The sequence below is a fragment of the Tribolium castaneum genome, chromosome 2 (genome assembly GCF_031307605.1).
Source record: "Tribolium castaneum strain GA2 chromosome 2, icTriCast1.1, whole genome shotgun sequence".
NCBI classification, from domain to species: Eukaryota; Metazoa; Arthropoda; class Insecta; order Coleoptera; family Tenebrionidae; genus Tribolium; species Tribolium castaneum.
The window spans coordinates 24,853,778-24,876,654 of NC_087395.1; the positions used below are offsets into that span (position 1 = coordinate 24,853,778).

The following is a 22,877-nucleotide window of genomic DNA, read 5'->3' on the forward strand; positions in this document are numbered from 1 at the left end:
TTTGGTACAGTTTTGAGTTTTGTGAAGGAATCTTGAAAAACAATTTTTTTTGCTGAAAAATTTGCGAAATGTTTGAGCTTGAACACAAATCAATTATCAAAAACAAATCGATCTACAATTTATCCACGATTTTTGAACACAATTGTAATAGAAAACTTGAAATTTCCTCAGAAAACAGCGAAACTCCAGATGCTTTGGCCGTCATTTACAAAATAATCAAACTACAATTTTTTGCTCAGTTCAACAGCCTTACGATTGGTCCGTTTTACAGTTGGGAGTGCAATACCCCACCCATAACCAATGACAAACGCTTCAATCGCCTTGCAATTTTTTGTGCACCAGATAAGCAAGTTGGAGGTGATTCTTATATTTTTATTGGTCGTTACTCATTCGTGGAACAAATGAGATGCTAAACTGGTTAAGGGCTGTCTTTCTCACAGAACGGGATTTCATGCGAATAAAATGGTCGGCTTTGTTTAACTTTTAAAATAATTTGTTTTTTTACAAAAACACACTTTCTTTAAAATTTATTACACGAAAACTAACGTAGAAAAGTAGAACTTTCTCACAACACATTAAAATTTATACTGTCGGTTAAGAAAAATTAATAATTGCACTTATAATAATTAAATAAATAATTTTTTAAATCAAAATTAACAATTAAGGAACACTGCAATTTCGTCGCATGTACGTAAATTATTTTTTATTCCAAATTCAAGGCTGATACCAAAATTTTATAAGATACAAAAATAAGGATATTGTAATTAGAATTATTACTTTAACTTTAAGCTTTGATTGTTGTTTGAATAATAATTGTATTAAACCATTTCAAATAGATCCTTTTGCAACCAAGATTATTAGATTTGTGTTTTATTTGTGCGGGAATTTGAAGTTCCGCCCTGCGTATTTCGCTTTAGTTCCTAGTTCCTCTTCAATCCTCAAAATCTGGTTATACTTAGCCAAACGTTCTGACCTGCAAGGGGCTCCTGTTTTAATTTGCCCCGTCGAAAGTCCCACAACTAAATCGGCAATGAAGGTATCTTCAGTCTCGCCAGACCTGTGCGAGACCATCGTCCCCCAACCGTTGGACTTGGCCAAAAGGTGCGCTTTAATCGACTCAGTAACCGAACCGATTTGGTTAACTTTGAGCAAAAGGCAATTGCACGCCTTCTTCTCAACGGCAGTTTGGATGCGCTTGGGGTTGGTCACCGTCAGGTCATCCCCGACGATCTGGATGTCAGTCGAGGAGGTGATGGCCGACCAGGAGGTCCAGTCGTCTTGGTCGAAGGGATCCTCAATGGACACCACCGGGAATTTCTTGATGAAACCTTTGTACATCTCGAGGAGTTTTTCCCCCGAAATCCATTTGCTCTTGTCTGACTTGGGGTTTTTGAAGTCCAAATCGTACTGCCCGTCTTTGTAAAACTCAGAGGCGGCTATATCCATGCCAATGTCGATTTTTCCCTCATAACCGGCTTTTTTAATCGCTTCGATGATCAAATTAAGCGCGTCTTCGTTGTTCTGGATGTTGGGGGCAAAGCCGCCCTCATCCCCCACGGCAGTGGCGTCCAGCCCGAACTGCGCCTTGATCACGTTCTTCAAGTGGTGGTAGACCTCGCTCCCCATCTTCATAGCCTCAGTGAACGACTTCGCCCCCGTCGGCAAAATCATAAACTCCTGCATCGCCAGCTTGTTCCCGGCATGAGAGCCCCCATTTATCACATTAAACGCCGGAACAGGCAGGATTATGTCTTTATTCCCCGCCAAATCGGCCAAATGTTTGAACAGGGAAACTTTTTTAGTCGCTGCGCCTGCTTTGGCCACGGCTAATGACACCCCAAGGATTGCGTTTGCTCCCAGCTTGGACTTGTTCTCAGTTCCGTCAAGGTTTACCATAATTTCATCTATTTGACACTGTTGGGTTACACATAATTGTGATTTTATCACTTCCGGGGCGATAAGAGCAACGTTTTTGATCGCTTTGAAGACTGATTTTCCGTGATAGTTCGCTTTGTCTTTGTCTCGAAGCTCCAAAGCTTCGTGAACCCCTAAATGTTTTAGTGAGTATTATTTAGATTTTTAGTGGAGAGTATAAAAGTACCAGTGCTGGCACCAGATGGTAGAGCCGCTCGGAAAAGACCCAAATCTGTGACTAAATCAACTTCAACAGTTGGGTTACCACGAGAGTCAAAAATTTGGCGCGCTTGGATTTTCTTAACTAGGGTTTTAGCCGCTGAGGAGAATGTTCGCTAAAAATTAATTCGAAAAATGTGGAACCGTGAAAACTAAAGTCACCTTCATTATCACACTTAAATAATGGTTCCGAAAGGAATTATTAGAGCTAAAATCTGGCGCAGAAAATTGACAATGCCACTGTCATTGTTTCTGTCACCAACTCAATTTTTTTTGTAGATTTCTGTTCTTGTTATTTAATTAGCGTTCGGAGAATTTCTAAAAAAAAATGATAACCAAAAATTTTGAATCTAAATTGTACTCCCTTTTTCTTTAACATTGTTTAAAATAATCGAAAGTTACGTAAATTTTAGATCCAGTCTTGTGATGTTGTTCGTTGGCTAAATGAAATTCTCTTAAATAAGCGAGTTTTATTAATTAATATTTTTTTATCTACTACAAGTAAAACTATTTCCACAGCTTCTTTTTCATACTTCCATAAAGTTTCCCAAAAATAATTATTATCTGCACGAACAAAAAAAGAAATTGTTTACTGGAGCAATTTTACCTTGAACTCAAACATTAAAAATAATAAATATTTGAAAAAATCTTCTGGTTATTTGGATTGATTCGTTTGGGCACTTACTGAAAATTAAAAAAAACTCGATTTGTGATAAAAAATAAAAGCTTTATTTGTCTGAAACTTTATTACAACGGCTTGTGAAACGAACTCCCTGCATACTTGGCATTTTCCCCCAACTCCTCCTCAATCCTCAAAATCTGGTTATACTTGGCCAACCGTTCCGACCTACACGGGGCCCCTGTCTTAATTTGCCCCGTCGAAAGCCCCACAACTAAGTCGGCAATGAAGGTATCTTCAGTCTCGCCAGACCTGTGCGAAACCATAGTCCCCCAACCGTTGGCTTTGGCCAACTGATGGGCCCTTAGAGCTTCAGTGACCGAACCGATTTGGTTAACCTTAAGGAGGAGACAATTGCAGGCTTGTTTCTCAACCGCTGTCTCAATTCGTTTAGGGTTGGTCACTGTGAGATCATCACCGACGATTTGGCGGTCCATGGAGGAAGTGATCGAATGCCAAAACTTCCAGTCGTCTTGGTCGAACGGGTCCTCGATCGACACTATCGGGAATTTCTTCACGTAGCCTTTGTACAGTTTGAGAAGTTTGTCACCAGTCAGCCACTTGGCCTTGTTTGATTTCTTGTTCTTAAAGTCCAAGTCGTATTTCCCTTTTTTGAAGAACTCGGAGGCTGCAATGTCCATACCGATTTCGATCCGTCCTTTGTAACCCGCTTTGTTGATAGCTTGCACTATTAGTTTAAGTGCGTCCTCGGCTTTTTTAAGATTAGGGGAGAAACCACCCTCGTCTCCAACAGCAGTAGCGTTCATCCCGTGCTTCTTCTTGATGATTTCCTTCAAGTGGTGATAGACCTCCGACCCCATCTTCATGGCTTCGTTGAAAGACGTTGCCCCCGTTGGCAGAATCATAAATTCTTGAATCGCAAGTTTGTTCCCAGCATGGGAGCCCCCATTTATCACGTTAAAGGCCGGAACCGGGAGAATAATATTTTTATTCCCACATAAATCGGCAATGTGTTTGTACAAAGGGAGCCCCCTTTTCGCTGCACCAGCTTTCGCCACAGCCAGAGACACTCCGAGAATGGCATTAGCCCCCAATTTTGACTTGTTTTCAGTTCCGTCAAGTTTAATCATCAGTTCGTCGATTTCCGTCTGTTGCGTTACCTCCAAGTGTGATTTCACCAGTTCTGGACCGATGATAATGTTAATGTTATCGATGGCTTTTTGCACTGATTTTCCATGGTATTTCTTTTTGTCGTTGTCTCGCAATTCGAGAGCTTCGTGCACACCTAAATTTGTGTTACTCTGGGTGGGATTAGGGTTTAAGGAAACAAACCAGTGCTGGCTCCGGACGGTACAGCTGCTCGGAACAAACCCAAGTCAGTGATCAAGTCTACTTCCACTGTTGGGTTTCCCCGAGAATCGAATATCTGGCGGGCTGCGACGCTCTTTATGGGCATATTATTCGAGTCAAGGAGATTTACATTACAGGAATTTGGATTTGGGGCCCAGAGGGTCAAGGACACTGCTACGGAATTAAGGGAAAGGGTTTTTAAAGAGAAAAAAGAGATTTCTTACAGAATTTTGATTTGATGGAATGACAAGGTGAAAGACGTACAAGGTTACAAGTTTCGGATGAGACTTGATTTAGAAAAAATGAATAAAAACTCGTCCCAATTTATGGTGGATCTAGTGAAATCAAGTGCTTAAATGCTTAAAAAAAACGAAAATAATCCAATTTTTGAATTTCTTAAATGGTTTAGGTTTTAAACAATCATTTAGAAAAAAAGACACTTTCTTTAAGTTATTGAATACTTTATTCGAATTAATTATTCGGATGTTTTTTGGCTTATTTTTTATAAATTTTCTTAAATTAATCTCGTTTTTGATTTTTTTTTCATCTTTTCTTCGTTTATTCTTGGCTATATTTTAAACCTTTACGTAATTTTTGTTGGACAAATTAGTTATTAACTTGGTTAGTGATTGTTGTAAAAAATTAGAAATCAATAAATTTAAATAAACTTAACACGACAAAATTGTTTTTTTATAGCTTACAAAAAATTTGCCAATTTCTGTCGGATCTTAAAAAGGGTTCGTAAGGTAAAAAAATTCTTAAATGGAATATGTATTGCTGGTGGCATACAATCGGCGTAAAATTTTGTATAAAACATCTTGTGTATTTAATTAAAATGTACCGCAATATTTATAATAGGCTCCTTTTCCCACAACACAGGATTTAAAAATGTGCTTCATTAAAAACTCGTATTATATTAAAAGAATTTTCGGGCTTACGCGCTTACGGAATCACAATTGACAGATAACTTTTTTTGCGAATGCGCTATTACATAACCTCACAGTGTTTACAAACAAAAAATTGTAAAAACTTATCAAAACACGGAAGATAAGTCAACAAATCGCAAAAAATGGATCAACAAACAACCCCCAACGGTTCCGGGTTCGTTTATTTCAACACGAGTTCAAATCAAGAATATCAAAACCAATCGGACACGGCTGACTTTTTGGCCTTTACTGACACTCCCCAAGCGTCTCCTCCCACTAACAAGTTTAAACCTGCTTACTACAGCAGCCCCCAGTCGAAATTCCACAGGGGGAGCCCCCGACAATACCCCCAAAATAATCGGAGGTATCAGCGTTGGTCGGGGGGCTATAACCGGTCTTACAATAGCTCAAACTCCAGTTTTAACCAGAGTGGCTCATTTAGGGTAAGTTTGGTGTTTTTTGGAGGGGTTTTGGGGCTCAATAAGGGTTTGCAGGAGAGTGACCAAGAGGGCCCTAATATCTTAAAATTCATACATCCGTCGTTTCTGGAGGACCCCTGGGCCTCCTTGGAGGCCAAATTGAAGGAAAAGGGGCAGTTTGACGATTCGTCGCAATCAGGGTCCCAGGAAACTTAGCAATTTTAGCGTCAAAAAAAAATACAAATTGTGCAAATTAATTAATTTTAATTGTAGGTTTAAAAAATTGATATTTTATTAAAAACACAGTTAAGAAAATAGTTTTTGAGCGACAGATTCCTGTATTACCGGCCCAGTATCCCGTTTTTTGTGTCAAGATGGCGCCCGAATCCCAATGTAAAAATTCCATCCCAAACATGCGCACATCTCTCTTGGAAAATCTAAAACTTTGTTTAGTTTTGCGAGATTTACGTTTGCGGCGCGTTGTGTGAAAACCTGTTGCGTTTGTGTGACGCGATCGTGCGTGATGCGGCAAAGAACGTGATTTTTGGTGGCGCATAGTGTATTTTTTCTGCGACCATGGGCTTGGGCGTATCGAAGGAGGCGCCTTGCCCGGAGCTGGAAAGGCCGGAAAGTGTGATCTCGTCGAAATTGCACGGAAGACAGGCGAGCATCCGCCAGAGCACCATGAGGGCCAAGTCGAAGCAGCCCATGCCCGACCCCAACGAACTGGAGAGGAGATTCACCAAAGTGCTGGTACGTAACCTTCGATGGCATGAATCACGTCCATAATCAGTGTTTATACCATCGCTGATGGAAACATGTGTTGGTGCTTTTTCAAACGGTGCAGGAATGCGGCTTCGAACGCATCGCGACGATAAGAATGGGTCGGTACCAAAGGGTACCATGGGCCGACATCTGCCCACTAGACGCAAACACATAACTGCTCAAATTTTACTTTTATTTACTAACAACTTTCGTTTTTTTGCGATGATTCATGCGAAAGTTGTAATTTTGTTACGCAAATTTTACATAAACCATAGGTTAGGCGCAACTCTGACTCAACAAGTACCATAAATTTATTTAATTATTAAAAGTTGGCACCAAACAAATGGGTCAATTGCCTGTTGTATCTCTTTTGTTCCATTATTGAAAGATTGTTGCAATCTAGATTTATTAGACCATCAAATGGATAAAAACCGACCCATTGACCACCAGCGGTGTTGAGAAATTGACGGTTTTTGGGTTGGTATTTTACAAATTCCAAATAAAAAAACACCATGAGTCACCAATTTTGTATTCAAACATCGTCCCATTTGGGAATATCTGCCACAAAGACGGAGAAAATGCGGAATCTAGTAGGCGTCTGTCATTTTTGGAGTCAAGGCTTGCTCAACAATTCGTGTCATAATACACTTCCTGTTGCAGAAACAATTGACGAGTTGCATAAATTGTCCTAGGTTGTGTCATTTGCATTGACAGTTTTTCCGATAACGTATGATTTTGACGTTTCAAAACAAACTAACTGCGAGTTCTTCGATAATTTTTATCGCAGTTTTATCACATTCGTGATTTTGTGTCACTTCTGTGTTATGGACTCGATTCCATTCGCTACATAGTAGCCAATGCTTTGTCAAAATATGACAATTTCTTTAACCATAGCACGCTTGAAAACGCAAGTTCTTATATTTACTCATGTTAGAACTCAGTTTTGGGTCAAAATTTTGAAAAATTCTAGATTAGATAGATTCTTTTCAATTTTTAGACAAACAGAGGCACAATTTTTTTGCGTAATTTTTGCACAAAACAGTATTCAAGTATCGTTCGTTTTAAATGATTTTTCAGCTTCTCTATGTTAAGTACCTAATAAATTTTATTTTATTTATATTATTAATGATTAATAATTATATTTGTTATAATTAATATTTATTAATTATAAAGAATTGGGGAAACAGTCTGAAAAAAATCACAAGTATCTAACAGAAAACGCTGATTTCTGTATGATTATTAGTTTTTGAGAGTCAGTAAAAATATGCTGTTAGTAGACTTGTACAGGGTGTCTCAAATGCTTTGGCCGGAGCAAAAATAAATATTTCTAGTTGAGTAAAAAATAAATTAATGGCCTAAAGAGTAGAGAATTAATATTAATATTATGGATGTGAAAAACCATTTCCGGGAAAAATATTTTTTTTAAGTTTGACATGTTTTCTGTGATAAAATTTATAGTAAACCTAACTGCAAAAATATTTAGAATTATGCAAAAGTTGATAGGTTTTAATGATTTACATTGACTTAATTTCAATGTCACTGCATATGCTTTGTTTTGTAAATAATTTTGTGGACAAAAACCTTTATTTCGCAATTTTTCGCCTACAACCCGCGGCTCACTTGACCATGACCATCCGCGTATTTTTTCGAGTCAATAACCAGAACAAAAACTTGCCAACTTTCAATAAATTTTACCAAATCATCCGTGAATTTTTTTTCTTTAATAACATTTTTCCACAATCCAGGCCAACCTTAAAATCATCAAGTGAGAAAATCACACGAGAAGGCTAAACATTAACAAACAAAGAAATTATTCAAATCGCCCATTAACTTAATTAAAGACACGTTAAAAGAATCTGTTCGAAAGTTATAAATCTTCTAGTCCAACTAGGCCACACATTTAATTGGAGTGAAAAAATTATTTAGCCACTTGTGGTGCACTTCGCTGGCCTATCAAGCCCATTTCCTGTCACCGTCACATCCGTCTCGGAGCCGAAACCGTGAAAATTTCACGCAGTTTTAATCCCGAGGGATTCACATGCGATTACACCTGCGAAAATTACAAACAGAGGGTGTTTCGTCTGTGACAACCCTCGCCGGTTTCCTTCCAGCCGTCGACGGGTTATTACATTGAGGAAGGCCTCCGGCTGGAAATAAACCCATAATGTGGGTATAAATAGAGGATGATTATTTTCGGAAATTGAGTTGTGGCGCTCTTCCTCGTACGTCAATGCCATTGAAAATAAAACCCTCCAATCAGCGGACAAGTATTTTTTAAACAATTTTTCGAAAGCAAAAACACAGCCAATTGTTTCCATTGTTTTCGTGAATTAATTATCCCCGTTTCGAGAAAAATAAGCGCTCGGCGGGGCCCCACCCTGTCTCGCCGTTTTATATCCGCCCACCCCTTGCCTCGAACCGGCTTAAACCAATCGGATTTTACGCTGATAGTAAAAGTTAATTTCGGAAAGAGCGTCTGGAAATCGAGAACAGGTGTGAATGTTTCTTTACAGGATTATCGTTTTTTTTTGTTCTTTTTACTAACTAGATTGTGAATGTTGCATGACTACCCACGACCCGGAGCGTAGGATTGTGAATATTTAAAGAGGAGGAGATTACCGCATATGTTGCATCGGAGTACATAAATAAGAGCTATCTGATACGAATAATGCACTTTTTTCTCGGCTGTTGTATTTGATAAGAAATGAATAAACCAATTGAAAAAATCAATGCGTTTTGTTGCACCTGGCGGAAAATTACGATAAAATATCGCACTTCCCTTTTCATTTATTCGATTATCTTCCATCGAGATTATGAAATTATACGTTTCGATGGAAAGGTTCATTGTTAGGCGCTGGGATCTGGCATCTTGCCGCGAGTTGTTATTTATTTTTTTAATAAAGTTTCTTGAATAATTCAATTACACTACAATATTCTTCGAACGAGAAAATTTTATGCTACAATGACATAAAATCAATAACGAGCGGTAATCCCATTGGACGATTAATTTTTTAACAGGTTGACTAGCCTGGATTAGAGGGGGAGTCATATCGGTTTGATAACGACACAATTTATGAAAAATTCTGAAAAAATTGACATACATACGTAAAAATTGCAACACCAAGAAGGAATTACAATTTTTTGACTTGACTATTAGCGAATAAGAAATGACTAAAATTTGATCGATTTTAATCAAGTGGTAAGGGAGTTTCTAACATTTAAGTTCTTTTACCAGCAATTTTTTGCTTTTCTGACTATTTTTTATGTGTTTTTTTTTCTAAATTCGTTTAGGTTTAAATGTTCTACAAGCACATTTAGGCCTGGAGACGACAACACCAAAATTACTAACAATTTAAGCAGTTTTGAAAGAGGCATGATTTTTGGACTACAAATAGGGTTTTTCATTTACAGAAATCGCTAGGCGTTTAAATAGAAATCGAAATATTATTATTATCAGTCATAGACTGGAGAAGGCTCAGGACAGCGCGAAAGAGAAAGCATACCTTAAAAAAAATAAATGAAGTCCAAAATAGTCGTCTTGGGAGTATGGCTATAATTTAATTACAAGATAAATTTTTGCCCAATGGGTGGGTTTAAAGGTCGTTTTTTATCACTTTGGACCATCGAAATTGGACATTTGGACTGGTTTTTTTTGGTTTTTCTTGGTATGGGAGAAATGGGAAAAAACGCATATGTAAGCCAGACCCATCAAACCTTTATTCCGAAATACAACGCGTTTCGACCATAATGTGGTCAATACAGTGTACAGTCTCACCTGAGGATGACCACTTTGTGGTCGAAACACGTTGTCTCTCCAAATAAAAGTTTTGGTGTGTCAGGTTTAAGCTGTTTTTGCTCATACCTCCCATACCTAGGAAGTCCAACAAAAAGCAGTCCAAATGACCTAATTCGATGGTAAACAGTCAGAAGTGATGTACGACGACCTTTGAACTCAACAATTGGTCAGAAATTTTTTTTTGTACGTGAATTATTGCCATAATCCCAAGATAACCGTTTTGGACTTCTATTATTTTTTTTAAGTATGCTTTCTCTTCTGCTTTGTCCGGAACCTTCTCTAATCAATGACTGATAACATGGCATAATGGAACTTGTACTCTTCAAATAAATAGCGATTTTTCTAAATAAAAAAACACCTATTCGTTTCCTTAAAGTTGTGCTTCTTTAAAGTTTGTTTAATTGTTTGTATTTTTTTTGTCGTACTTTAGGCATATTATCGTTTTCGTAACACTTAAAACTAACCCAATTAAAAAAATACTTCAAAAAATTGTCACAAAAGCAAAAAATTGGAAGAACAACACAAGTCTTAAAAACTCTACCACTTGATTAAGAATGTTCAAATTTTAATCATATAACACCTGCCAATTGTCTAAAATTTGTGCCAAGTTTCATCAAAAAATTCCTATTCCCGGTGTTGCAATTTTGCGACACTGAGTATATTAATTTTTGAAAAAACTCAGGTCCTTGTTCTCCTTGCAATATTGCTCGGCTGGTTTTCCCCGAAGCAGTTGAAACTTTAATCGTGGCAATTAAAGATCAATACAACAATTTTCTGCCATCGCTAGAACAAAACCGACCGGTTTAAAACCTCTCGAATAATTAATAATCCAATCAAACCAGCTCCTCACTTTTATTTATGACACAGTAGCGAAATCCGCTTCATCGCCATAATTCCATGTCAAGGTTTTAATGCCATCGTACAAAAATAAACACTCTTTTGTTGCTATGATTATGCGTGTTAATTTAATGTATGAAAATTTATGCTTGTCGGAATAATTAAGCTGAACTTTGTTGCAGGCCTCCATGGACTTGCCGCCCGATAAAGCCAAACTGCTGAAAAACTACGATTCGGAGAAGAAATGGGACATCATCTGCGATCAGGTAATGGCCACGAGTGCGTGTCTGCATACAAAAAGCGCCTCAATCATAAACTTGAATGAATAACTGCGACAATACAGTGAGGCGTGTTTTTTCATTGATGTAACGTCCCGTCTTAGGGCCACTGTCCTCTAATAAAAAACTAGGAGTCGCGATGCATATGGTAAACATTTGTGTTTGTTTGGTCTGAAGGAGATAAGGGACCGACTGTAGATGCACAGTTTAATTATTTAGCTAAATTGTTTTATTTCCTCGGATTGATTTCCGAGTGGCGGCGACCAACATCCGGTCGAAAATGATAAGAGATTATTATCGGAATTTTTATGGGAGTTTTACCAAACATTAATGTGCAATGCACGGGCGTTTCTGCCCTTTTCGGGCAAATAGTTGCCAATTTGTTTAACTATCTTATCGCCGGAATGTTTTTCTTTATTTTTCCGTATCGGTGACTGTACTTCTAATGCAACTTGGCCCAATAAAATGTTTGTGTACCGGCCTTGTTGAGCAAATAAAATATTATTCGTGTTTAATGTCGTGTTTAAGTTGCTAATGCGCGATAAAACGATGATTCCTCCGTGTAATAATAAGGAAAATGCACGCTAAAAAGTACTGCTTTAAATTATTTTGGGTGAAACATACGTTTACCTCGTTTGTCATTTTCTCGGAAGGAAATATTCTATGACTAATTGGAAAGCACTGTATTATAAATATGCGCAAATATGATTATTACAATGATTTGTTTTTATTTTACCTAAACTGTCTAAAAATTTTGTGTTTCTCAAGAGTTGCACACACGATTTTTTCTACATGTTGTTGATAAAACGTTTTTTACGGTGTTTGATGCACTATTTGTAAAAATGAGAGCTTGTGTAGTTTTAAAAATATATACGTGGGATGGAAGAAATTGGATTATTCCTTCTGTTATCACAACAAATTTTATGACTGAAAATGCTATTTCGTGTTTTTTTTTTTGAATAAAAAATTATTATCATGTCATTTTTTTTACTTTTCCCAAATTGGTTCTAAGTATTTTGTGTAAGAAGCTCAATGTCGGGTGGCGTAAGTAAAAGGAAAATTTTTATGTGAAAAGAGAAAAGAAGAAAAAAGGTAAAAAACATCCGTGATTAGAGGTACAAAAAATGAGGTCCCAAAAAACGAATAATTTTTTCTCTGTTCTTACAAAAGTTATTGTTGAGTATTTTTTTTGGGTTCAGAACATGAAGTTTTCATTCCATGTTCAAATATTGAAAAAAAAATCTGAAATTATTTCGGTCCTTTTGTAGTTGAGGAAAAAAATTTTTTCTGCGTTTGGTTAATAATAAAATTAATTTTTATGAGCATGGAAATTGTGCGGTTTGTTTCTTTTCTGATAACAAATTTTATGATTTTTTTCCGTATTCTAATGTTTCAAACGGAAAAAAATTGCTGTTTGGTTGTAAAAATCTACAATTTCTACCACTAGATAATAGTATTTTTATGTTGTTGACATAAAAACAATTGAAATAACTTGTTAAAAGTGGAACAATTCTCGTTTTGAAGTATCTATTTGTCGAGATAAAAGTATTTTGTCAAGTTACAAAAGCCATTAAACGATTACTAACCGATAGAGTTCATAAAATCATGATGAATGGAGTTAGTTCCGAATTATTCTCTTCCCCAGTTCTTGGAAATACAAGTCATTGTTGAAATATAATTACGAAAATTCATTGAAACTGTAGAGTAAAGAAAGTGAAAACTTTTGGAAAGTGTGATAGTTTAAAGTAAAAAAAAATCGCTGTTATTGTTGTCATAAGTTTTCATTGAGTGTTGAAATATACAAAAAAAAATTGTTGCAATCATTTTGTTACCTATGTAAATGAGTATCAGGACCTGTGATAAAAAACTACAACTGATGTTGTGTTGTAGTTTGTTTCCGCAACAAATTTTACGTTCTGAAAGGAAAAAATTGCTATTTGTGTGTAAAAGTATACGATTTTTACCACTAATTATAATATTTATAGTAGAAATAATTTATTAAAAGTGGAAGAGTTCTCGTTTTAAGTATGTATTTACTGAGATAAAAGCCATTAAGAGATTACTTACTGATAAAAAAATTCATAAAAGAATTTGATTAGTTGATTACCTAAAAGTGGAATTATGTAGTTCCTATTTCAGTTATTGGCTTTCTCAGCTCTTCCAAAGAAAAAATATGAATCCGTGGAGTACCCATAAGTAAAGTTAAAATGTTTGGAAGTACTGAAAATAATAGGTTTCCTCTCAAAAGTAAAAAAATCCTTGGGATCGTTTCTGTATAAATGAGAAACAGAAATACGCAGTGTAACAACTGCAGTTTGTAATTTTTTGAGTTTAGAAAAAATTAAGGTCATTGTTAAAAAAATAAATTGGAATAGTTTTTTATTGTTATTTCGTAAATAAAATGAGTAGCAGAACCCATAAAAAAATCCAAGTTTAATTGCAAAGGATAGGGAAAAAACCAGGTATGTCTGAGAGAAACAAGGTTTTTAGTTCAATTTTTCTATTGTATTTATTGTTTTTAGCAGCTTGACAACTTGAACAAATTCCTATTTTTTTTTTCTTTATCAAATGAAGGAAATTATGGCATTCCTTTTTTCCCCTCTAGTCTTCAATTCATGTTGCAATTTTTTCCTATTATCACGTCACATTTTATGAATGAAAACGTAACCGTTCCGCAAGCAATTCTGAAAAATTTAATGTTTAAAAAAAATTGTTAAAAGTGGAAAAAGCCTCGTTTCGAATTATTTTCCGAGCTAAAAATAAAAATCATCGAACAATACGCTTACTAACCGATAAATTTCATAAAATTCTAATAAAGTAATTACGATTATCCAGCCGAATCATTTCCCCAGCTCTTACAATAGAGCCGTCATCATGGCAACACTTTATTTAGACATGAAACATTTTTTTCCAATGAAACACACTCAGTTCACGACCTTACGATTATAATTAAAGATGATATTATTATTAGTCATTCCAGTTACGCTTACGCAACGCTGATAAACCCCAAACACACTTTTGTATTCGTTTCGTGAAACCCAACTTCCGTTTCCGTACGAAACCAATCGAAATTTTTTCTTCCGTTGCAATGCAAGTCCTTGAAAACCAATCCATGCATTCGTGCGTGCCATTTTTCACATTGTCGCCGGGTCAAAGTTCAATTACTCTGACCTTGTCTTTTTTAATCCCAACAAAATTATTTTTATAGGAAATGGTGCACGCTAAAGACCCTCCCTCCTTCTACTTAAACAAACTCCGGACGTACCTCGACCCCAAGGCCTCCCGCAGCCACAGGGTAAGTCCGGGTCATCACCCCCTTAATTAAGGGCAGGCCACCCCCTAATTAAGCCGTTTGCAGAAGCGAAAAATGGTCGGCGAGTCGACTTCGACTCAAGTCCTGCGTGACCTGGAGATATCCCTGCGGACGAACCACATCGAGTCCGTCACACCCCCATTTTAACCCGATCTAATTAGTGTTTTGTAGATGGGTGCGAGAATTTTTAAACGAGGAGAACAACGGCTTGGACGTCCTGATCGACTATTTGAGCTTTAGGCTGGGCATGATGCGGCACGAGCAGCGCATCGCCGAGTCCAGGACCGCCTCCGAGGAGCGGCTGGGCCCCGGCCAGCCGCCGCCCGCCCCCAGCGTCCAGAACGGATACATTCGCGCCCCCTTGGACATCCCGGACAGCTCGAGCGTCAAACGGCGCTCCAAGCACGTCGCCAAGCTGAACATGGGGGAGTCCAAGGACGACATACACGTCTGCATCATGTGCATGAGGGCCATTATGAACAATAAGGTTGGGTCCGATCTTGGTTTGCCAAACGTCGTAACTACTTTTAAATATTTCTTTATTATTAAATTAAATATTAAATTTATAAATTATTTATTTAAATATTTTTTGAGTAATTTCATGTCTCTTAAATTTTCTGTCGCATTTTTATTTTTTTAAACTTTAATGAACGATTTATTTGCAAAAATGATATTGACTTTTCTAGAGCGCTGTTTTTCGATATACGACAATTCAAATAAAAAATTTCTTGAAGTTACTTAACAAAAAAGTGGTAAAGATAATTGGACAATTGAATGCTAGGTATTAACAAAATAAATAACGAAGACGAAAAAGTAATATAAATGAACAACCAAAGCTTATAAATACTGGGTCGCTAATAATTATGGATATAGCTAATTTTTTATTAAACAATTATTAAACTTTTACTTATTTTTTGGTCAAAGTTCATTTTTTTGCAAGTTCTGAAGATTTAAACACGTTTTTAGACCAAAAATCAAGTGTGTTTTCCAGTTTTTATTAAATTAGATCGAAAAAATCACCAAATTCAGTCGAAAATGACCAAAAATTTACTTTTTTTAAGCGTTTATTCAGCAAAAAGTTGATTATTGCGCCCGATTTCTTAAAAAATAAGCAATAAATTATAGAATTATGTCAAAAATGACAGATCTGAGGATTTAAACACGTTTTTAAATAAAGAATCAAGTGTTTTTTTTTTTCAGTTTTTATTAAACTAGAACAAAAAAATCAACAAATTTGGTCGAATATGACCAAAAATTTACAGTTTCTAACAATTTATTCAGTAAAAACTCAATTATTGCGCGAGTTTTTAAAAAATTAAGCCAATAAATCGCAGGATTATCTCAAATATGACACTATTTTTGCAAGTTCTGAGGATTTAAACATGTTTTTACACCAAAAATCGAGTGTTTTTTTCTAGTTTTTATTAAACTAGAACGAAAATATCAGCAAATTTGGTCGAATATGACCAAAAATTTACCTTTTCCAAGTGTTTTTTCAGCAAAAACTCAATTATTGCGCAAAATTAAAAAAAAATAACCCAGTAAATCACAGAATTATATCAAAAATTACATTATTTTTGCAAGTTCTGAGGATTTAAACGTTTTTAGACCAAAAATTTTTATTAAACTAGAACGAAAAAATCAGCAAATTTGGTCGAAAATGACCAAAAATTTACCTGTTCTAAGCGTTTTTTCAGCAAAAACTGAATTATTGCGCAAAGATTTCTTAAAAAGTAAGCTAATAAATCACAGAATTATGTCAAAAATGACAATATTTTTGCGAGTTCTGAGGATTTAAACACGCTTTTAGACCAAAAATCAAGTGTTTTTTCCAGTTTTTATTAAACTAGAACGATAAAAATCAGCAAATTTGGTCGAATATGACCAAAAATTTACCTTTTCCAAACGTTTTTTCAGCAAAAACTCAATTATTGCGCAAAATTAAAAAAACATAACCCAGTAAATCACAGAATTATATCAAAAATTACATTATTTTTGCAAGTTCTGAGGATTTAAACGTTTTTAGACCAAAAATTTTTATTAAACTAGAACGAAAAAATCAGCAAATTTGGTCGAAAATGACCAAAAATTTACCTGTTCTAAGCGTTTTTTCAGCAAAAACTGAATTATTGCGCAAAGATATCTTAAAAAGTAAGCTAATAAATCACAGAATTATGTCAAAAATGACAATATTTTTGCGAGTTCTGAGGATTTAAACACGCTTTTAGACCAAAAATCAAGTGTTTTTTCCAGTTTTTATTAAACTAGAACAAAAAAAAACAGCAAATTTGGTCGAAAATGACCAAAAATTTACCTTTTCTAAGCGTTTTTTCAGCAAAAACCTCAATTATTGTGCAAAATTTCTTAAAAAGTAAGCCAATAAATCACAGAATTATGTCAAAAATGACAATATTTTTGCAAGGTCTGAGGATTTAAACACGTTTTTAGATAAAAAATCAAGTGTTTTTTCCAGTTTTCATTAAACTAGAGCCAAAAAAATCACCAAATTTGATCGAAAATGATCAAAAATTTACCTTTTCTAAGCGTTTTTTCAGCAAAAACCTCAATTATTGTGCATAATTTTTTAAAAATTAAGCCAATAAATCACAGAATTATGTCAAAAATAACATTATTTTAGCAAGTTCTGAGGATTTAAACACGTTTTTAGACAAAAAATTAAGTTTTTTTCCTTTTTTTTTTAATTAAACTTGAACGAAAAAATCACCAAATTTGGTCGAAAATGACCTTTTTTACGCGTTTATTCAGCAAAAACTCATTATTGCGTAAAATATAATAATAATAACACTAAAATCATAATATAATAATAATGAATACTTAACAAAATAGATATATTTAATTTAATTTTTGGGCCAAATTTTTCCAAAAATTTTGTTTGAATTTTTAAATAATTTTTTGATGCTTCAGATCATAGTTTTTGACTTTAGTAGGCGGAAACGACAGTTCAGCATTAAACAAATAAAAAAAATGAAGAAATTAACAATTAATGTCTAATGATGAAAATTTGGCAATAAATTAAATTCGAGGAAATCCTAGGAAACAAAAGAGAAACAAGGAAAACAAATTAAAAAATATATATAAAAAAGTTGCTTAAAAAATCTGACTTTATTTTTAGCTTAGCTGAACGTCGTTTATCATCATAAGATTATAATGCATCATTTAACAAAATTTGCGTTCTCTGTTAGGTTTCTCAATTATAATAAAATTTTTTGAAATACGACTTTCTTGCTAAGTAATTATGTAGGAATCCCACACACGTCAAATTTCACTACGCGTTTTTCTTTGTTAAAATTTTGACAAAAAACGTAGATACGACGTCAGAATTGGTGGTCCAATACTCAGTTAAAAAATTTCAGTATGGGTTCAATATGGTGATCCAGCACCGTGAGGCCATCAACTGCATTTCGCTCAGCTTGATCCACAAGAGTTTGCGCACGAAGGCGCTGGTGCTGGAGCTTTTGGCGGCGATTTGCCTGGTCAAAGGCGGGCACGAGATAATTCTCTCCGCGTTTGATAATTTCAAAGAGGTGTGTCATGAGGAGCACCGCTTCCAGACGTTGATGGATTATTTTCTCAATTACGATGTCTTCCACATCGAGTTTATGGTCGGTCTGTGTGTGAGGGTTTGGGTGGTTGACGTGACGGGAATTGTTTCAGGTTGCGTGCATGCAGTTTGTGAACATTATTGTGCATTCGGTGGAGGATATGAACTTTAGGGTCCATCTGCAGTATGAGTTCACGGCGCTGGGGCTGGACAGCTATTTGGAGAAGTTGAGGTTTACGGAAAGTGAGGAGTTGCAAGTGCAGATCTCGGCCTATTTGGACAACGTGTTCGATGTGGCGGCGCTCATGGAGGATAGCGAGACCAAGACGGCGGCCTTGGAGAAGGTGGCCGAGATGGAGGACGAGCTGGCGCAAGTGAGTGGGATTTTTTTTTTGATTAAAAAAAACACAATTTTTTTTGCTTTTGAATTTTTTCCCTAAAACGATTTTAAAGTTAAAGGCGATAAATATGAAACTATCAGGAATCGAAACCACATTTTAACGTAATCAGTGTAAAAAAAAACAAGATTTCAAAATTAGTTCTTCGATATTCAAACCGCAGTTATGGCAAAACTAGCCGAAAACGCAAATATTTCGGATCAAAAATTAAATTATTTTTGGCTTTTTCTAGCCTTTTGTGGCGTTTTTTCAGTCAAAAACGTAATAATTTCTTCGAAAATAAACACAAAATTGATCGACTTTGACTGAAAACGGTGTTATATTTGCCTATTTAAGTACGTTTTTAAGTTAATAATTCAGTTTTTCTTAAACATGCCATAATTTGAGAGTTCTACGGACTTAATTGTTTAGCGAAATTTGGTCAAAAATAATCAGAGAACATGAAATTGTGGCAAAACTGGTGTTTTGTTTTCCCGTTTTAAGCGGATTTATGAGCGAAAAACATTTTTTCGAAATATCTCCACTACTGTCCAAGATTGAAATTATTTGTACCTAGTTTTCAGTTCTTCACGCAATTATATATTAGAATTTTATCAAAAGTAGGCGGAAAATCCCCACATTTGGTCAAATTTATGCGAGTTTTCACAAAAACAGTCCGAAGAATCATCAACTAAATTAAGTTATTTCGCCAATTTGGTTGGTCCAAAAGCATAAAAATTCGTCAAAAATAAACCTTACTATGTGTTATTTTCGCGTTTGTCGAGTGTTGAAGCGTGTTTTGCGAGATTTTGGTGAATTTTAGGCCAAAAAAATCATTAAGTTAGGTCAAAAATAAAAAATTTTCTGATTTTTTTTGGACGTTTTGTCGAGAGGAACGTAAGTATTTAGCGAAATTACGTCAAAAAAGGCAAATTAGGGCGAAAATGGTGTTTTGCTTTTTTCTTGGGCCTAGAACTCAGTTTTTTTGAAGGATTTTTTTCAAAAACAGTCTGAAAAATCGTTAAATTAGTTTTAGAATGAAATTGTTTTGGCCTTTGTTGAGCGTTTTAGTTCGTTTTTCAACCAAAAACGCACTTGTTTTGCAAAATATGAGAGAAAATAAGCTTGAAACCACAAAAGTGAACATAAATGAAATAATTGTTAATTTTTTTAAATGTTTTGTAACGTTTTTATTCCCAGAAACGTAATTATTTCAAAAATTATGTCAAAATGTTTGCATACTTTGGCACTTTTCGGACATTTTTTCAGAAACGAACGAAATTATTTTGCGAATTTACCATAAATATAGACAGAAAATAGGCAGAAAAAGGTATTTTTTGAGCATTTTAGCACTTTTTTGAGTTAAAATCTGCTTTTACTTTTCCATTTTTTAATTGTTGTGAGCCAAAAACCCAGTTTTTTTGTGGAACTTTTTGTTTATTTTTGAACTTTTCGGACATTTATTTAGCGAAAATACTTGTAAGCACTTTTTTTAGTTAAAATCTCAGTTACATATCTGAGCCAAAAACCATTAAATTAGTGTAAAAATAACGATTTTTTTTTGGCTTGTTTCGGCAGTTTCCCAATTTCCATGTTTTTCCCACTGTAAATGTCATTATTTCTCAAAATTTTGCGTTATAAAAAAATGAAAATTGTGTGTTTTCTCACTTTTCCGGCTTGTTATGACATTTTTGAGACAAAAAGTCACTATAAATTAAGTAGGGAGTGATATTATTTTTGCATTTGTCTGCGTTCTAGTACGTTTTTAATTCAATAACGCAATTATTTTACAAAATTTTGTTAAAAATAAGCCGAGATATTACTAATTTTCCTTTTTTTGGGACGTTTAAGTTGCCAATAATTTTATTTTCTAAGAGATTTCTCTAAAATGGTCAAAACTAGATCGAAAATGAAGTTATTTCTGCTTTCTTCGATTGTTGTAGGGCGTTTTTTTGTTCACCCTTCTTCAGTAATTTACGAAAGAGTAAAAAAATTCAGTTTTTGTAGAGATTTGTCTGAAATGGCCTGAAAAACGACAAAATTAGTTCAGAAACGAATTTAACGTTTGTCTTTTTCGAACATTTATACTAAGCCAAATTAAAAAAAATTTTTTTTTTGAGTATTTTGAGCTGAATAAAATATTTTTTTTTCTTTTTTTCACTAAATTTCACTGAATCTGGACTGGAAAACAACTAATTATTAGGTCAAAAATGGATTTTTTTTTGCTTATTTCATCGAAAATAAACGGAAAAATATTATTGTATTTCTGTTTTTAGTGTTTGAGTAAATCCAAGTCAAATAAATTTATTATCAGCCAAGGATGAATACATTTTGGTACGTCACATTCATAATAATAAGATAAAAAAAAGACAAATGAAAAGAAAAGTTACCTACATTAAACAAAAAGTATCAGAAAATAAATTAAGACATCACAAAATGTTGATTTTCGAGATGTTTATCAATGAAATAAAAACAATGTTCTATCAAATGTGAGAACGGCATTGTACGAAGTAACCAAAAACTTAGTTTGTCATAAACTTGGATCGAAGATGAAATTATTTGTGCTTGGTTCGTTTCTGGTAGCAAAATTTTGCTAAAAATAGAAAACTTCAGGCCTGACTTTGCTAAAACTTTTCTGAACGTCTGCAAAAATATAAAAACAATCCGAAAAAACCAAGCGTTTTTCTCCCTTGATCAATCAGCGTGTTAATTTTCCCCAATCAGCTCCACGAAAAAATCCAAGACATCGAACACCAAGCCCTCGAAGAGATCGCCCACTTGAAAACCGACCTGGCCCAACTGCGCCAAGAACGCGACGAACTCGCCGAATTCAAACGCCACGCCGACGAAGAGGTCAACACTTTACGTCGCGTTGTCCAACACCACGAACAAGAATCGAAAAATCGCCAATCGATGTTCGAATCAAAAATCGCCGAACTCGAAAAAACAGTCCCGAAGTCGGCCTCAGTTGCCGGTATTTCCGACCTGACGCCGCCCGATTCGACCACCTCGCCTGTGCCCGCCTCGCCTGTGATACCGCCCCCGGCCGCGCCGCCGCCGCCGCCGTGCCCGCCGCCGCCGCCGTCCAGAGTGCCTTCCGCGCCCGTGCCGCCGCCGCCCGCCGGCTTCATGCAAGCGCCAGATGGCGCCATGACCATCAAACGCAAAGTACAAACCAAATACAAACTGCCAACCATCAATTGGATCGCACTGAAGCCGAATCAAGTCAGAGGGACGATTTTTAACGAATTGGACGATGATAAGCTGCACGGATTCATCGATTTTAACGACTTTGAGGAGCGATTCAAGATTGGAAATGCCGGCTTGTTGGCGAATGGCACTAGTGAGCTTGATGGGCTTTCGACGTTCCCGAGCAAAAGGTTCAAAAAGCCGGAAAATGTCACACTTTTGGAGCACACCAGACTGAGAAATATCGCAATTTCGAGGCGAAAATTGGAAATGTCGCCTGAGAAAGTGATAAATGCGATCAATTTACTCGATTTGAAACAATTGAGTCTCGAAAATGTCGAATTGTTGCAAAGGATGGTGCCGACCGAGCAGGAAACAAAAGCCTATCGGGAGTATGTCAATGATAAGAAAAACGTCAATTTGTTGACTGAAGAGGACAAGTTTTTGCTACAGTTGACCAAGGTCGAGCGAATTTCGGCCAAGTTGTCGATTATGAGTTACATAGGCAATTTTTACGACAATCTGCACTTGATAACGCCGGTAAGTTTTTCATGTTTTGTACTTTTTTATTATGTAAATGTTGGTTGAGTTAGAATTTTACCAATTAATGAAAATTACTGAATTTTTATTAAAGATGTTAATAACACATTAATAAAAAAGATAATATAAATCATGTCAAAAATGCAATTTTCTCCAAAACTATTAGTCGGAGAACAATGATCTTTTTTTAAAAAGATAGATAATTTAAAGAGCATTCCAACGATAATACACTTCATGGGGTTATCTCTAATAGTTCCGGAGTTATTGCTAAGTAAATGTTCCGGGTACCCAAAACCGACAAAAACTACGACGAAAATTGAAAAAATCAAACATCAAAAAATCCATCATTTGTATTTTTTGTGGACTTTTAACAACTTTAGAGGGTTGTTAAGACATGTAGAAGTCCATAAAAATTTGTTGGAGTTAGTTTAAAAAAAATTTTTTTTTCACTTCTTTGAAGGTAAGTGTATTTATTACTCAGGAAATTTGAGCAAAAAAATTGAAAATTTTAAATCTCGTGAAAAGTTGATATAATATGTAAAATGAACCGCTGAATTCAACGGAACAAACCGCATTGCTCTACGACTTTTAGTTTTTGAGTTATGAATTTTTTTAATGAATAAAATTTTTCACTATGACAAATGGCTACCCTAAATTTAGGCAAAAAATTTTAAATTTTTAATTCTTGTGAAAAATTGATATAATATGTAAAATGAGCCGTAGAATTCAATGGAACAAACCGCAATGCTCTA

At 35.3% G+C, this 22,877-nt stretch overlaps 4 protein-coding genes across 5 annotated transcripts in view; 2 read left to right on the forward strand and 2 right to left on the reverse strand.

Annotated features, from left to right (window-relative positions):
• Positions 1-688: 688 nt before the first annotated feature.
• LOC664159 (enolase) lies at positions 689-2,412 on the reverse strand. The gene is made up of 3 exons (XM_970173.3): positions 2,296-2,412; positions 2,102-2,249; positions 689-2,048 (listed from the first exon to the last, which is right to left on the reverse strand). The coding sequence occupies exons 1-3, from the start codon at positions 2,299-2,301 to the stop codon at positions 871-873; spliced, it is 1,332 nt and encodes a 443-aa protein (XP_975266.1). The 5' UTR covers positions 2,302-2,412; the 3' UTR covers positions 689-870.
• A 427-nt stretch (positions 2,413-2,839) lies between these two features.
• LOC664168 (enolase) lies at positions 2,840-4,466 on the reverse strand. Of its 2 annotated transcripts, none has more exons than XM_008200113.3 (3): positions 4,348-4,466; positions 4,106-4,294; positions 2,840-4,058 (listed from the first exon to the last, which is right to left on the reverse strand). In XM_008200113.3, exons 2-3 carry the CDS (start codon positions 4,227-4,229, stop codon positions 2,881-2,883), a joined length of 1,302 nt encoding a protein of 433 aa, XP_008198335.1. In that variant the 5' UTR covers positions 4,230-4,294; positions 4,348-4,466; the 3' UTR covers positions 2,840-2,880. The 2 variants fall into 2 exon arrangements, with proteins under 2 accessions (XP_008198335.1, XP_008198334.1); XM_008200112.3 differs by having other exon boundaries at positions 4,106-4,297.
• Positions 4,467-5,070: 604 nt separating this feature from the next.
• LOC100141847 (uncharacterized protein) lies at positions 5,071-5,783 on the forward strand. Its single transcript, XM_001815596.4, has 2 exons — positions 5,071-5,492; positions 5,544-5,783. Exons 1-2 carry the CDS (start codon positions 5,193-5,195, stop codon positions 5,682-5,684), a joined length of 441 nt encoding a protein of 146 aa, XP_001815648.1. The 5' UTR covers positions 5,071-5,192; the 3' UTR covers positions 5,685-5,783.
• A 116-nt stretch (positions 5,784-5,899) lies between these two features.
• Frl (Formin-like) overlaps positions 5,900-22,877 on the forward strand; it is a 47,199-nt gene continuing 30,221 nt past the window's right edge. The window contains exons 1-8 of the mRNA XM_015983784.2: positions 5,900-6,221; positions 11,049-11,132; positions 14,353-14,439; positions 14,503-14,582; positions 14,629-14,944; positions 17,832-18,080; positions 18,133-18,393; positions 21,121-22,125. Coding sequence (XP_015839270.1) covers positions 6,045-6,221; positions 11,049-11,132; positions 14,353-14,439; positions 14,503-14,582; positions 14,629-14,944; positions 17,832-18,080; positions 18,133-18,393; positions 21,121-22,125 — 2,259 coding nt within the window. The 5' untranslated portion in view covers positions 5,900-6,044. The remainder of the gene's footprint in view (positions 6,222-11,048; positions 11,133-14,352; positions 14,440-14,502; positions 14,583-14,628; positions 14,945-17,831; positions 18,081-18,132; positions 18,394-21,120; positions 22,126-22,877) is intronic.